This window comes from Cheilinus undulatus, linkage group 8 (assembly GCF_018320785.1).
Source record: "Cheilinus undulatus linkage group 8, ASM1832078v1, whole genome shotgun sequence".
Classification (NCBI taxonomy): domain Eukaryota; kingdom Metazoa; phylum Chordata; class Actinopteri; order Labriformes; family Labridae; genus Cheilinus; species Cheilinus undulatus.
This window is the reverse complement of record NC_054872.1, coordinates 20,156,186-20,171,023: the sequence shown is the minus strand read 5'-3', so window position 1 is coordinate 20,171,023 and position 14,838 is coordinate 20,156,186. Positions and strand designations below refer to the sequence as shown.

At 39.1% G+C, this 14,838-nt stretch overlaps 1 protein-coding gene across 1 annotated transcript; it reads right to left on the bottom strand.

The window, feature by feature from the left end:
* Positions 1-8,240: 8,240 nt before the first annotated feature.
* irx2a (iroquois homeobox 2a) lies at positions 8,241-13,841 on the bottom strand. The gene is made up of 3 exons (XM_041793761.1): positions 13,366-13,841; positions 11,674-12,079; positions 8,241-10,908 (listed from the first exon to the last, which is right to left on the bottom strand). The coding sequence occupies exons 1-3, from the start codon at positions 13,603-13,605 to the stop codon at positions 9,998-10,000; spliced, it is 1,557 nt and encodes a 518-aa protein (XP_041649695.1). The 5' UTR covers positions 13,606-13,841; the 3' UTR covers positions 8,241-9,997.
* Positions 13,842-14,838: the final 997 nt, after the last annotated feature.

The window sequence follows — 14,838 nt, the reverse complement described above, 5'->3', positions numbered from 1 at the left end:
GCTTTAAACCCTAGCTGGTCCATCTTCTACTGTGTATCTGTGTATTTGCATGCTTGTGCATACTGTTGCTTCTTTTTCTAGTGTTTATAAGAACATGGATTTCATTAAACTGCTTGAGCTTTTATTTGGAAGATGTGCATTTATATCCTCATGTCTCCTGGTCTGTGTGGCTGTAGTCAATATAATCCTGTGAGTTTGTGGCATAATTACAGGAGATGAAAAAGCATTTCAGGTCACCACCCTGCCATTGATATACTTTCTTATTTTGAAGCTAAATGAATGCAGCTATCATACCATTTAAATCAGTATGTGCATTATCTTATTATTCTAAAATGTGTGCCCTATTTTATATTTGTACTGTTTTGCATTTTGGATCCACACAGTTATATCAGTCAATACTTTTGTGGCCTTTTGGATGACATTCAAACACCTGCCAAGAACTTTCCCTGTACTAGCATGTGATGGGAGCATGTTGGCATATAAACTTGTCTTAATTATGGAGGATATTGAATTTCATACTGACAGATTGATAGTGTGTAATAACATGCTTTATGTTTGTTGTACAGTTGCATAAGCGCTGTGAAAACAGTAATAGAGCAACAAAGGACAAGAATTTGTTCCTAAGTAGATGTGCAAACACCAGCTGCACCCATTGTATGTTGTATTACGTGTTTGCAATCTTGTGAGAATGACACAAAACACTGTAGACATACGCACACACCTTGGATTTTTTTCTTCTTCTTTGCGGATCACCTTTCACATTCAACCTTTACGGGAGTTTTTCACAGCCGCCTCAAACACGAGCTTCCACTTTTTTTTGCCTGATTTACAGCTGAGAGGTGCAGCCCACTACTCTGAAGTGTTTACTCACCACAGGCATTAAACATAACTGTCAATTAGGAGTGGAAGTCAGAGCTCCTAATGGCCTTGTTTAGTCCTTCGTGTGGACAAGCATTAGCGTCTCTGAGTCTAAGAGCCTGAGTGTGCGAGTGTGGTAGAGGCATGGTAGAACCAGTATGCATGTGTATCTGGATGTGTGTGTGCACGAGAGTGTCAAAATCCAGTACAGCAGACTCCCCTTGATCATCCCGAGCAGTGAACATTTCACCTGACACCTTTACGAGAGGACAGGACCCCAGACTCAGTTTTAAAGCCCCCAGTCCACTTTGATGTGCGTTATTAAACACACCTGTACCTGATTTGTACGCCGCTCCCTTTCGTCTCTCAGTCGCCGCTCAACTGCTACTTATGGCAAACTCTGAACATCGGCTTTATTTATGATCAGGCCTTCATAGGTGGAGTTATAGTGAAACATATCAGAGTGTTGGAGAAGATACAGTGAAAAAAGGTTGGATCTATGGAAGCCCTACAGTGGCAAGCATTCATGTATTTAGTTTTCCTGTGATTTAAGAAAAAGTTGGTTGTTTTCTTTAGATCTGAACTTATTTATCACATCTTTGTTTTTGTCATATTGAGTTCATGTCATTTGTTTATTTGAGACCTCAAAAAATTAACTCATTTTCATTTTTAAATTACACACTTCTCATCTACTGCAATACTACAATTTCCACTGTGTTTCACATATTTTAACTTTAAACATACATGCCACCCAAGAAAGGCTAACTTGAATAACTACGAGTAACTATGACTGTAAGGTAGTTCTCCCCACAGACAGCACTTCTCTAACTCAGTGGTCAACTTCACTAATGGTGCAGAAGTGTCTAATGCCCACAGGCATTTTGGAAAACTCTGTAGAGTAAAGGATGATTTTCAAATTAATAAGAACAACACCAAAAGCTACTTAAAGTGATTAAGATCAATTCACTTATATCAAAACCTGTGGGTAAAACTTTGTTTTAGTTAGTAATTTTATAGTAATGAGTGTGATTATCTAGTAATTTCTCAACAATAAGGTGGCAGTTACCTTGTAATAAATAGGCCTCTTACCAAGAAATAATTAAAGTAATATTAACTAAGTATTAACCTAGTAATAATTTATTAATTATCGACTTATTACTTGCAATAATGTCACAATTGCCTGGCAGTTAGGTGGTATTTTACCCTTACCCTAAACCTTACCCCCTAACCCTAAGCCTTAAATTACTTGAAAATTATTCAGGAAGAACTCACCTTAATATAGTTGGTCAAAATACAGAAAATTTCCAGGGAATTCAAGCAGCTTTAACAGAAAACTGGCATCTTATTTCTTAGTGATTACTTGACAAACCACAACCAAATTACCAGTGAATTGCCACAATATTACAAGGGTTAGGAGTTAGGGTTAGAGGGTAAGGGCAGAATACCACCTAATTGCCAGAGAAATGGCACAATATTAAAAGGAACTACTCAATAATCAAAACATTAATACTGCGTAAATACTTACTTAATACCACTGAGTTATTACTTGGTAAAATGCCAACTTATTACAATGTAATTATCACCTTAGTCCTGAGAAATTACTACTAACTACATTTAATACTAGAAAATTACAAGGTAATTAGTGCCTACTAAAATAAAGTGCTACAATAATGTGTTCAATGAACTCAGAGAAATAGGGCTGCAATAGCTGTTTTGGATTTTAAAGTTAATGCAATTTCTTTAAACAGCCTTTAACTCTTTGTTCTCAGAGTGTATTGAAGGGGTGATTAAACTGAAGCCTGGGGACCAAACGCAATGCCAATTTAATTGGCCCAAAATAAATACCAAAAAAAAAAAAGAAAAAGAAAAAAAAAAAAAAGAATTTTGGACCATGTTAGATCATGAAGCTTGTGCTTCATTGTTTTGCACTCCTTACTTTCTTCACTAGGTGGTGCTGCTGAATTCATTTTGTAAACAAACATTTTGGCGAGGAATATGTTTAAATGCTTTTTTCATCAGTACACTGAGACAATAATGCAAATAGTAATACTGACAACTTAATAATTTGATTTAAACACCCTAATGGAATAAAGACAAAAGGATGATGGCAACTAAATTGTATATTTGGAAAGTAAGCCTGCCTGAGAGCAACATCAGGTGTGAAGGAGAACTAACACAACCCTGTTCTTGCTCTGGATGTCTTTGCATATTAACAGAGATATGGGTAAATAATCAGTTGAATAAATAACAAAATCGACCTCTTTAGGGCAGAGTAAAGGGTGGATGTAGAGAGTAAGCACGGCCTAGGGTACCTAGGGGCAGTTGGCAAGGTTGCCATGAACCCCTGGTTGCGCTATGGATGTCTCTGGGCATGGAAATGCCCTGACAACAGAAATGCTGTTGAGTTTGTCCCACTCCCCTCTCCAGCCCCAGGTTGTGGCACATCGGGCCCTATGTTGATTCCTAAGCCTTAAACTTCTACATTAGACTCACCCTACATTGAATTAGTTTTACCAACTTTAATACACTAAAGTTGAGGGATTTCAAAGCAGTCCAGTCATCCTTATGTTTTTCTGTATGCGGCCTTCTATGAAGAATGTTTTGACAGCCCTGTCTCAGGGCTTCCATTATTAATTAAAGGGTAAATGCAATTTTTTACAATGTTTTCACTACTTAAGTCCTTCTTTATCCCACAAAAGATAGCAATAATACTATCAAATTTCATTGTAGTGTATCCCAATAACAATAGAGACTATTTTGATGCTTGTCTTACATTTTTATCAAATAAAAACAACACATAATCTTTGTCAGTTTCAGTTATTATCATTGGTTTAAAACACATTTAAGGCCTTTTGGTCTTATTTAACATCTTATCCAATAATTGCCACAATAACAGTTTGTGAATTACACTAAACCCCTCATTGCTGCAATAAAACTTTAACAACATTAACTTCCTGTTAGTGTGGCATGCAGGTGTGCGTCAGAGATTAATGTCTAAAGCATTTTGGAGGAGAAAGGGTTGATGGGAGGATAAAGGATACAAAGAGCTCATGAATTATCTGCATATGCGAGCTGCTTATTTGATCAACGATAAGGGGAATGAGTCCACTTGCTCTCCAGTCGGCACTCGCGTGGAGCCTATGAGCCTAGTGATAGCATCAATTTAGCTTCCAATGACAACTAGTCCTTAGCGTGGATGAACACAGCCTCTTTGGTAAGCTATATGATAGGATTATGAGTGTATTTGATATGCAACGCATGGAATTAAAGAATATCTAGATAAGTGGAAATTATTCCCTTGCTTTAAAGCACAGGCTTAGCTTGGCTACATACTCCACTGTACACTTGGCTGTACTGTAAATTGTCTGTGTTGCCCTTGAGGATCAATATCCAGTCACTGAAGGGCGCCTGTTTTTGTTTCTTCTGCACATACTTCAGCTAACATGAGGCAGAGAGCCGGCTCCTCAAAGAGGTCTGAAATGCCTCGGCATGATTGTGACTAATTGTGGCGTAAATTCACAATCGTTTCATAACAGGCTTCACAGCTTGAGGTTTGTCATGTGCTATGGACGCCTTGCTCCCATTTTCACTTGCCATTGCTCTCAATCAAACGGAGAGGAAGAGTGGAAGTTTCTTTTCATGTGTTCAAAGGCAACCGGTTGCAGAGCATTTTTTTTCCCCTTAAACAGAAACAATAACTGGTTTTATTGAGAACAAATGTTGACATTTGGAGGGTGCAGCAGCGGGTGAGAGAAAGGTAGGGAGAAAGGGAAAGGGAGGGAGAAAGAGAGTGTTAAAGCCCTGTGTGTGCTTTAGAGAGGGCCTCTGGACTTATTTGACAACAGTGCTGAGTCCTCAGGGGAGCCCACCTGAGAATGAAGCATGTATTTCAATAAATCATCTCCTAATGAAAGCACTTGGGCTGAAGAGGAAGAAGCTGGCCAGGGGCTACAGCGTGAAAGAAAGACGTAGGGTGAAATATTTCAGTATCAGGAAGGAAAACACCATTTCAAACAGAGAGCCATATTAGTCCTTTCCTCCTCATAAGAGCTTGCTTTCATCACATTCCTGACTTTGTGACAATATTCACTGCAAAGTACACCATGAATTTCTGTGACAAAGACTCCTGTCAGCCTAAAAGGTGGTTTAACTGAGTTTAGTTAGGTTTACCCTCCACTGTGTCCCGGGTGGCAGCCAAATATTACTTCCTTGGATGAGTCAAGGGAGGAGAAGGAGGAGGAGAAGGAGGAGGCGGAAGAGGAAAACCAAGGTGAAAGGGAGTCCCATGAGATTTGGACAACACTTGAGCTCAAATTCAACTGGAAAATGAAGGATTAGCTTTTAGTCTGGCTGGGAGCGATGATGGAGGCCTGCTCTTGGAGGACAGGAATATTAGATATTTGATCTTCAAGGATTTCACACCCTGTGAGGCCAAAAGTGTGGTGGGACAAAATATTCTCAAGTATAAAAAAGCATACAAGTGCAACGCTGAAATACAGAATTATTATCATCATTATTTTTATAACTATTATGTTCTAAATGGTGTATATTGACAGTGCACTAGTTTCAAAAACTGATGTAAAATGAGACAATATTTTGATTAAAGCTGGTATGTGTTTAAGAAATTGAAGGGCTAGGGTAAAAATCAGTTCATTCTTCTTCCTACTTCTTTTTGATTGTGCTAAATGAGATGCTTAATTTGCAGATGGAAGTTACTGTTTTCTACTTTGTTTTAGTTTTAAAATGTTTCTAAGTTGTTGTTTACATGTTTGAATAAAGTTACCATTAAATCAGCCTTTATTAGTATAGGAGTAGTAGTGATGGTTGGCAGTTAAAGTAGCTGAATTAGGCTAGTACTTGTAATACTAGAGATAAACATTGTTTTTGTAGTTATTATGGGTAACTTTTATGATTATCATTATTGGATTCAGAATAATTATCATTAGTGTCGTCAGTCAATTTTAAAATAATCAAATTAATTGTAGACTTTGTAATGAATTGATCATAATTAATCAACATACGTCAATGAGTTGAGAAGGACTGCATTACTAGTAGATTCAATGATAAAAGCAACAAAACAATCAGAAAGTACATGCTTCTGAATGGAATGAAGACTTTGTACTTGCTTTTGAAACAGGAGAGGTTGACACCAAGGACAAATAGTCCACTTACTAGTCAATCTATGATGGTGTTAATCTGTAGAATATGGAGTTTATCCAGAAAATTATATATATATATATATATATATATATATATATATATATATATATATATAAAACTGCAAAGAGAATTTTTACATATGTTCCAGTTGAAGTCATAAAGCTGCTAAGGCTGGTTGTGTGATGCATCAGAGTGTGGTTAATCAGCACACGTTTTTACCCCTGTTATTAATTAATCAAATATGTTGACAGCACTAGATATTATTTAAAGCACAGTTGGGCATGAGCATATCAAATTATATGTATAAGCATTATCATGGCTATATTAAGATAATTTGTTATTCAATTATTCTGATAAAAGGGATTATAATCATCATCCATATGATGATGATGATTATGATGATGATTGTTATCATGTAGTTTATTAACAAGGATATATTAGGCTTGTTGATTATTACCATGATACGTGGGATTATAATTTTCATCCTTTACTGATAATGATGATAATGGTGATGATGCTTGTTATTATACATTCTGTTATCAAGGATAAATATTGGGCTGAAATTTTATTATATTATTATCATCAAAATGATTATAATTATCATTCTTAGTATGATTATTCTGACTATTGTTATCATGAATTATTTTACTATGATTATTTTGAGTAATGGTAGTTGTAGTAGTAGAAGTAGTAATACTAACTCGAGCAGTAATTGTTGTAATATCTAATATTAAAATAGTTACTACTTATAATATTTGTACATTTTTAAAATCATAGTAAATTATTTGTTACTATTCTTATTATTGTGTTTATAAATCTTGACACTTTGCATTAACATATCAGATTTTAAGTATTAGCATTATTGTGGAAACGTTTTGCTCATTTTATATTATAAGAGGAATTGTAATTATCATTTTTTTCATGATTATGATGATGATGATTGTTATCATGTATTTTATCATCAAGAATGCATTAGGCTTAATCATTATATCAGTAGAATAGAGGGCTTATAAGATCATTCTTATTATGTTGATGATGATTTTGGTTGTAATCATGTATTTTATTATTATGATTGTAATAGGAGTAGTAAACATTGTTTGTAATTATAATTTGTTACTGTTTTGATTATTGATATCAATAATTAGCATCTCAATTTTTAAAGTATCAGCATTATGAATCAATAAGGCTCATATGTTGACATTTCAATAGGATAACAAATGATAGTATGTATCGTCATTATAATTTTATCATTATCATATTGTTACATTATTATTATTATTATTATTATTATTATTAATGAATTACTTCTACTGTATATTAATTATTTGCATTACCCCTGATGAATAAGGCTTAACTGGGTTTAATTAGCATTACTTTTATTATAATACATGATAACATCAATACTTATAGTAGCACTGTTTTTTATTCTATGTAAATCAGTTCAACACTTCTATTAATGTCAGTCTGATTAGCCTATTTTGTTATCGTTTTCTTAACTAATAAACTCTTATTTTCTTAAATCTGAGCGTTCCTCTTCCAATCACAGTAATTAGCTGTGTCCTGGAGCCGCAGTAATAACACACACAGAGCCATGATGAAAAGCAGAGGAAAGCCTGTCCGATTAGGGCCCATCACACAGCCCATTGGAGCTGGCAGATGCTTAGATAGACTTTTATGGATTGCTCAATGCCGTGCCGTAATGAAGCAGGCAGGGCTGACCCATCCTGAACCAGGCGAAAAAAGCTCCAGGGACGGCCCCGCTGGGAGCCCATAATGCCCGATGCGTCCCACGGCTGTATTAATCACAGTGAAAAAAGAAATGTGCGGCAGGCTGCGCGAGGGGAGAGAAAAAAGGGGAGGAAAATGAAATAAGTATGTCGTTTATCCCAATCAAGGTCGTGAATATGTGACCAAGTGAGACCCCCCTGACCGGAATGAGCCTCTAAAAGAAAATGATGGTCCATTTACACTGAATGGATTGTGCAATCTGTGAAAACTCATAATGTTTATGAAAAGCGAGATTCATCAAACATTTCCCATCTGTGTGTGACTGTCAAAATAAAAGCGCAATGAGAGCATGGTGAATCAAATCAAACGGCAGTGTTAAATAAAGCTCTGTGAAAAATAAAAGAATGACTCCCCAAGATTGATGTGATAGTTGGGAAAACAGTTTAATATTTTCTCCTTTGAATAATGAATATCATCGATACCAGCGCGTTTTCTTTTATTTACATTCAAAGATATAAATTAGTAAAAGTTCTCCTGATAACAAGATTGTGTAGCTTTTTTTCCCCCAAATGAGTCTCAAATAAAAACCGTCCATAATATATATATTTACAAAACAAACAGACGATGTCAGTTTCCCATTTTGCAATACAACTTGCATAAATTATAGGCATCATTTCGCCATCATTTAAAAAAATAAATATCAAATGTAGGCTATTCCACTTTGAAGTCCTCAAGTTCACGTCAGTTCCGTCAGCTGTACGTCCCAAAGACACTTCCATTTACGAATACGGTTTCACTGAAAGGCCAAATTATGTTTTTCCACACGTAAATACTAAAACAATATACCGTGGCAAATAAGCAAACTATATGAACCTGAGAAATAACATGTAAATCACATATAATGGGAGATCTGTTTCAAACCAGCATATGAAATGCATCAAAATCAACAAATAAAATAAAGTCCGCTGAAATTATACAGTTATAATAACAGTAATCTGATGTGTCCCAGTCTGTGAGCAGCTGAGAAAGCGGTAGCAGCTTTTATTCCGTCTGTATGGTGGCACTAGATCCGGTTTAGGGGAAAGGTTAAGGGGGTTAAAACATGAGGGCTAAAAGGTGGTGGCCTCACTCGCTTTATACTCAAAGCAATTGTGACACCTACCTGCAGAGCGTGGAAATAAAAAATCCCAAACGATCAAATGATCGACTCCCTCCACAAACCTAGAAAACATTAAGTTTTCTACAGGCTGGCTCTACAAGAAAAAAGCAGTGGTGAACTGCCAGTGCTTATTAAAATCCCCACTGCCTAATTACCGGTTTGGAAAAAAGCCTGCATGCATTCCTGTGCGCAAAGCTTTGAATGTGCACAACCACCTCAGTGACATTTGAAGATGTAAAAAAAAAAAAAAAAAAAAAAAAAAAAAAGTTGCACGATGAGTGCACGGAGCAAACTAACTGATGTGTTTGCTTTTGGCTGACCCTGTGTGATTTTAATTATCCTAAACCTGAAAGGTAAGATTCGGGGCCCACTTTGCGCACAACGACACGCACGCACATCCGGGCGTATTAGAGGAAATATTAAAAATAGATTTCCCGTTCAAAGTATGGCAACATTTCTCAGCTCAGGCTGCCACTTTGTGATTGTGTGCGCGCGCAGGTGCACGTGGTTGGTCTGATTTGGGGCCTGTCTTTAATGGGATTATTTGAATGTCTATCTGCAGGTGTGGCCACTTTTACGCATTTGTTTGCATACGATTCTCTTGATATACCTTTAACTGATTCTAATCAGAAAGCCCCTCCACCTGATCTAATGAGACTTTAAAATACCAAAATATGAAACTGATCAATTAAAGGGGATAATTATGTGTCAATGATTTAGGCGCTGACTTTCACGCAATAGGACGCGTTCATTTACGCAGCAAAAGTCCATCCTAATGAGTCATTTACTCTCGTTTCAGTCCAAAATTGTGTTCAGCTGAATCAAGCGGAAACTTGCAAATAATGTCAGATAATGCCACTTGTTTTTAATGCAAGATCACCTTGAGAAAGCTCATATTTCTCCTAAAAAGGCGAAAACAACCGGATCCTTGTATGGCATTGCTGCAGGAAAACATGACACTGACACCTTCGAATGATTTGCATTGGAAACAAGTGGACTCGTTTTACTGTCACCATAGAAAAAACTGAACTTCAAGATCCAACACCAGATTAAATAAGTCCTTGAAACCTTTCTGTTAAGCGCAACGTGTTATTACGTACCTTTCTTTGCTTCTAAATTTGCGGGTCTGAAATGTTGTTGCTGCTGCTCGACAACAACAATCTGGTTCGGGTTATTTTTAACGAGGGGGGAGTCAGGCCTGTGTTTGGGGTTAGTGCTCGCCTCCACGGCCTGCTGAGAGGAGCTCAGACCCTCGTTTGCAGCAGCAGCGGCTGCAGCGGCTGCGGCGGCTGCAGCCAGGCTCACTCCGGATGAATTAGTGTAGCGCAGGATCCCTTGGCCCTGCAGGGGGCTGAAGTTGCCATAGTTTGTGTAATTGCTATAAAAGGGAGAAGTGTAATAAATAGGTCTTCCAAGGATGGAGGGGGCCGGGTAAAGGGAGGGGGAACTGGCAGCCGGGGAGGTGCTGGAAGGCGTGGAGGGGGTGAGGAGGCCACCGCTGGAGGAGGGGTTATTTGGTTGCCCTGCAGACTGCCCCGGTTGCTGATGTTGCTGCTTTTGGTCCGAGGTAGCAATCTCCGCCAGCGACCACAATTTGGGCTTGACTGTAGGGTTCTGAGAGGGCCCGGATGAGGGTCTGCTGTCAAGGCAGGAAGACGCTTTACTGGTGGGAATATTAGTGCTGCTCACGAGGCTCCGGGCCAGATCCTCGCGCTCTCTGTGGAGCTGGTGGAGGTGATGGAGGTGGTGATGATGATGGTGGTTGTTGTGTGGGTGGTGATGACCGAGAACTGGAGCTTCTACTCCCGTGAGAGGCGACGATGTGACGTTTTTGGGCGAGAGCTGAGCGCGCTGGTCGTGGTGCTGCTCGTTGCCGTCCTCGTCGCACTTGTCTCCGGCCTGGTCAGAGCTCAGATCCCCTCCCACACGACAGCTGACCTTCTCCACGTCAGACTCCGCCGAGCACGAGTGGTCCGTTAGGGTGTCCACGTGCAAACTGATACCTGGGAGGAATTAAGAAAATAAAATATAAAGTTAACAAAAAAAAAAAAAAAAAAAAAAAAAAAAAGGTGAGAGAGAGAGAGAGGAAAACAAATTCAGTCAAAAGAAAATGATCCTTCAAAATTAAACATGAATTCTGAAAATGAGAGAATAAATGTAAGCCCTGAAATTAACTAAACTAAACTTATTTTGAAGTAAATGCATTCCATGCCCATTGAAACAATCCAATCAAGGTTGAATACGTGACGTATTAATTATTAATCATTTTAGATAGAAAGCTGCTGTTAAAAGCCTTAAGATTATTCTAATAATGCAATGTAATGTTATAATGTTATCTCTAATTTACATGATTGTATTAAAATCCATCAAGACAATAACCCTGAAACCCCAGTTTAGGTTTACGTCTGTGTCCACTTTGACTTTGACCTGCTATTAATCATGTTAGGAAAAAATATATAAATGTCCATCCTAACAGGTCATTCAGTATCTATTTTCCTATATAGATCAGTCAATATGGCTACTAAAAAGTGCATACAAATAAACTGAATATTGGTAAAAATAATTTAGTTTTTCTGAATAATTATCTTCCATGAAAAAAATGGTCTTACTTGCATTTTTACGTATAACATTTTTACGCATAATATTTTGGCACTAAACATGTTGAGCAGTAAATAAAAAAGGGGGCTTCCGCCCCTCCTCTGCCTCACCCCCATCCTCCCCTGAATAGTTAAACGGATCATTGGCTCGGTCGCCGGATTATACCCCACCTTCATCCTCCGCTGAAGCCTCGCTGTTGTCCAGCGTTTTCTCAGAGCGCTCCACCTCCTTCCTCTCTCCGTCCCCGTCCTCCTCGTCCTCGTCCTCGCTCTTATTCCTGGGCGCCCAGGTCATCTTATTTTCCTTCTTGAGCCTCCTCCTGGCGTTCGCGAACCAAGTTGAAACCTGCGTCAGGGTCATCTTTGTGATGATGGCGAGCATGATCTTCTCGCCTTTGGTCGGGTACGGGTTCTTCCTGTGCTCCTGTAGCCAGGCCTTCAGGGTGGCCGTGGCGTCCCTGGTGGCGTTTTTGCGGTAAGCCGGGTCGTTGAGTTGGTAGGGGTACCCCGGGCTTCCGTATGGGTGGTAACTCAATGCCCCGGCCATGCCCGTCGTGTGCGCGTCATATGGAGAGCTCTGGGGAAAGTTGGAAAAAAGTCACGAGTCTGTGGTTGTTTTATGGCTCCGAGTTTTCTAAATGTAACTTTAATACGACTGCTGTGTAATTTGCAAAACAAATCCAAACACAAATGCCTTATTTTAAAGCATAAAAAGATGAAGTCAAATTTCTCCAAACCAGCCGAAGAATCCGTTTAGTTTAACACGATATTGTCTTTAAAATCCTATGGGATGTTTGTGTTTACGCACCGGCAGATTTTATCCAAATCTTTTGTTAAACATATAAACATGTCTCACATTTCACCAAATGAATAAATAAAGCTCAGTCTATCATTAGAATAAAGTTTATTAGGATTCTACCCAGCATCTGTGTTGTATTTTTCAACCCATGAAGATTGTTTAAAAATCACTTAATTGGAAGCTGGGTAGAAAGCCCAGACGTGCCGTGCGTAAAAGCAGGCCGCAGAAAGACATGGACTAATGGTTAACTAATGGTTAAGATCATTATCGGATTAACTAATAACAGGATGCCTGTTAATATGGCCGTAGAGATAATAAAAAGGAAATTTCAATTTTCTTTAATCACCTATTATCTCTCTTTTTTCTCAGCGGCTGCTTTTTTGTTTTGTTGTGGCAGCCCCAATGTGTTAACATATCTTCTCTTTGCAGCATTACAAATCCCATTAGCAAATCACTTGATATGCACCTTTTCCTAAAACGCTTGAAGTGCCCTGTGACATTAGCATTGCGAGCCATGCTTTTCATGTTAAAATTCCGTTTATTCAACTCTCAGTAAAGTCATAAAAGAGAGCCCATCCTCAGTGATTTTAATGACTTTCTGAAGAAGAGGGAGTTATGGCTTGTGGTATATTCATTTTCTATGATACATAAATTAATAGCTTAGAGGCTGAAGGCTTAATAAAAATCTTAGTTGGTGTTCTGTTTTACATTATTAGCTGCGCAGTGAGTGTTAAGCATTGGTCAAGCCTGTGCAATTTGCAGCTCAAGCTTAAAAATCCCATTTAAGCCAAAAGGGTTAAAGATTTTATCCTTAGAACCTGACGAGTAGGCCACTAAGTTTCATTGTATTCCAGCCATGCAGCCAATAAGACAGTTAATCATAACTTAGTGACTGGAGATTGATGCCAAAAACATTATGAACTTGAAGCGATAAAATCGAGCTAAATGCCAGGGAAAGGCAGCCGAACATTTTTGCGCACTAACACACTCAAACTAATCGATGCCTTCGCAGACGTCGGAGCCTTTTCATAAAGCAAAATACACGAGGATAAGAGATATTTTACCATGTAAGATGGGAATCCCGCAGTTGGATCCGAGGAGTATGACAGCGGACTGGAGAAACTCGCACCGGCCGAGGCGGAGAAAGCAGCCGATCCGGGGTAAGGACTGAAGGCTGAGCCAGAGGACGACCTCGCCAAGTCTTCATTCCGCGGGGCAGCCAGAGCCGAGGCCCCGTAAGCCGGACACGAATAGAGCGCCAGGGAGCCCGGGGGCTGGTAGAGGTAACCCTGAGGATAGGACATTGGTGAGCGCGCGATAGGTCGCCGATTCCAAAAAGGGAGGAAAAAACGCGCAGGGCGTCGGGCAACAAGAGCCAAAATAATAAACAATCAGCTCAATAATCAGCCGTGCAAACAGTCATCAGACAATGAGAATAAAAAAAGTCCTCCCTCCACAGCCCCCTTACTGGGAAAAAACCCCGAAAGATCAGTTAAAGTGCCCTCATAGAGGCAATGTGGCATGCGTCTTGATCCCCTAGCGTCCGATGTTTTTAGTACGCAGCACTATGAAGTGAGGAGTTAGCAGGGAAGGAGCCAGTGGAGTTTCAGACACACAGAGCATTGGGGGAAACTGAAGCTGTCACTCCGGCTCATCTGAATATCCCATCCCCGCCCCCTTTCTGCCTCACAGAAATGGAGCCGAGGAACAAAACCAAGACTCCACACTGCAAAAAGTAGACTCTGGTCAGGAGTTCTTGACGTTTAGAGGAATTAAAAAAAACATTTTTTCTGAAATAAGTGGACAAAGGCAACTCGAGGAACAGTTGCGCATGTATACCATAAATGGAATGCTTTCATTTTGCTTTTTTAGCCTTTTTTTATGAGAATTAACATTAAGCAAAATGTATAGGAATTTAAAATGTGATTTGTTTTAGTTATATTTTGAATGCAGTTATTTTGACTGCGGTAAAAACCCTAATCAGGAGAGTAATTATGACTGGTATTTGTTGAAGCATGATCCTTATACGTGATGTTTTGGGAAACCATTAGTAATTAATCAGGTTGTTTTTTTCTAAGAACTTTTTTTAAAGATGTTTTAAGGTCAAGTTAACACAAAGGGTCTGCATGTGTGATCAGAAGTTACGCACACTTCCATAACAACTGCGTAAAAGAGAGGGGGGGAGGGAGGGGAAGAGAGAGAGAGAGTGGGGAGAGAGAGAGACAGTATAAAATGGCCAGAGATCTCCACTGGCAGCTGGTTGTTTCGTCAGTCCGGCTATCACACGCGGACACAGCCATGAATGTATGCGAGCAGCGATAAGTGAACGCGCGCTCCTCAGACAGTGCGCGCGCTGGCCTGCGGGAGGAGTACCCAGCTCCTTAATTTCCACCACTTAGAGCGTCTCAAACACAGCACATCCCTTATTATCACAATGACGTTCATTAGCAATAATAAAGCTGTTGGTGGTTTGTTATTTGTGCTTTATGAGGGACAATCTCCCCTCTACCACCAACACTTCATAAGTGTGTGTGGCA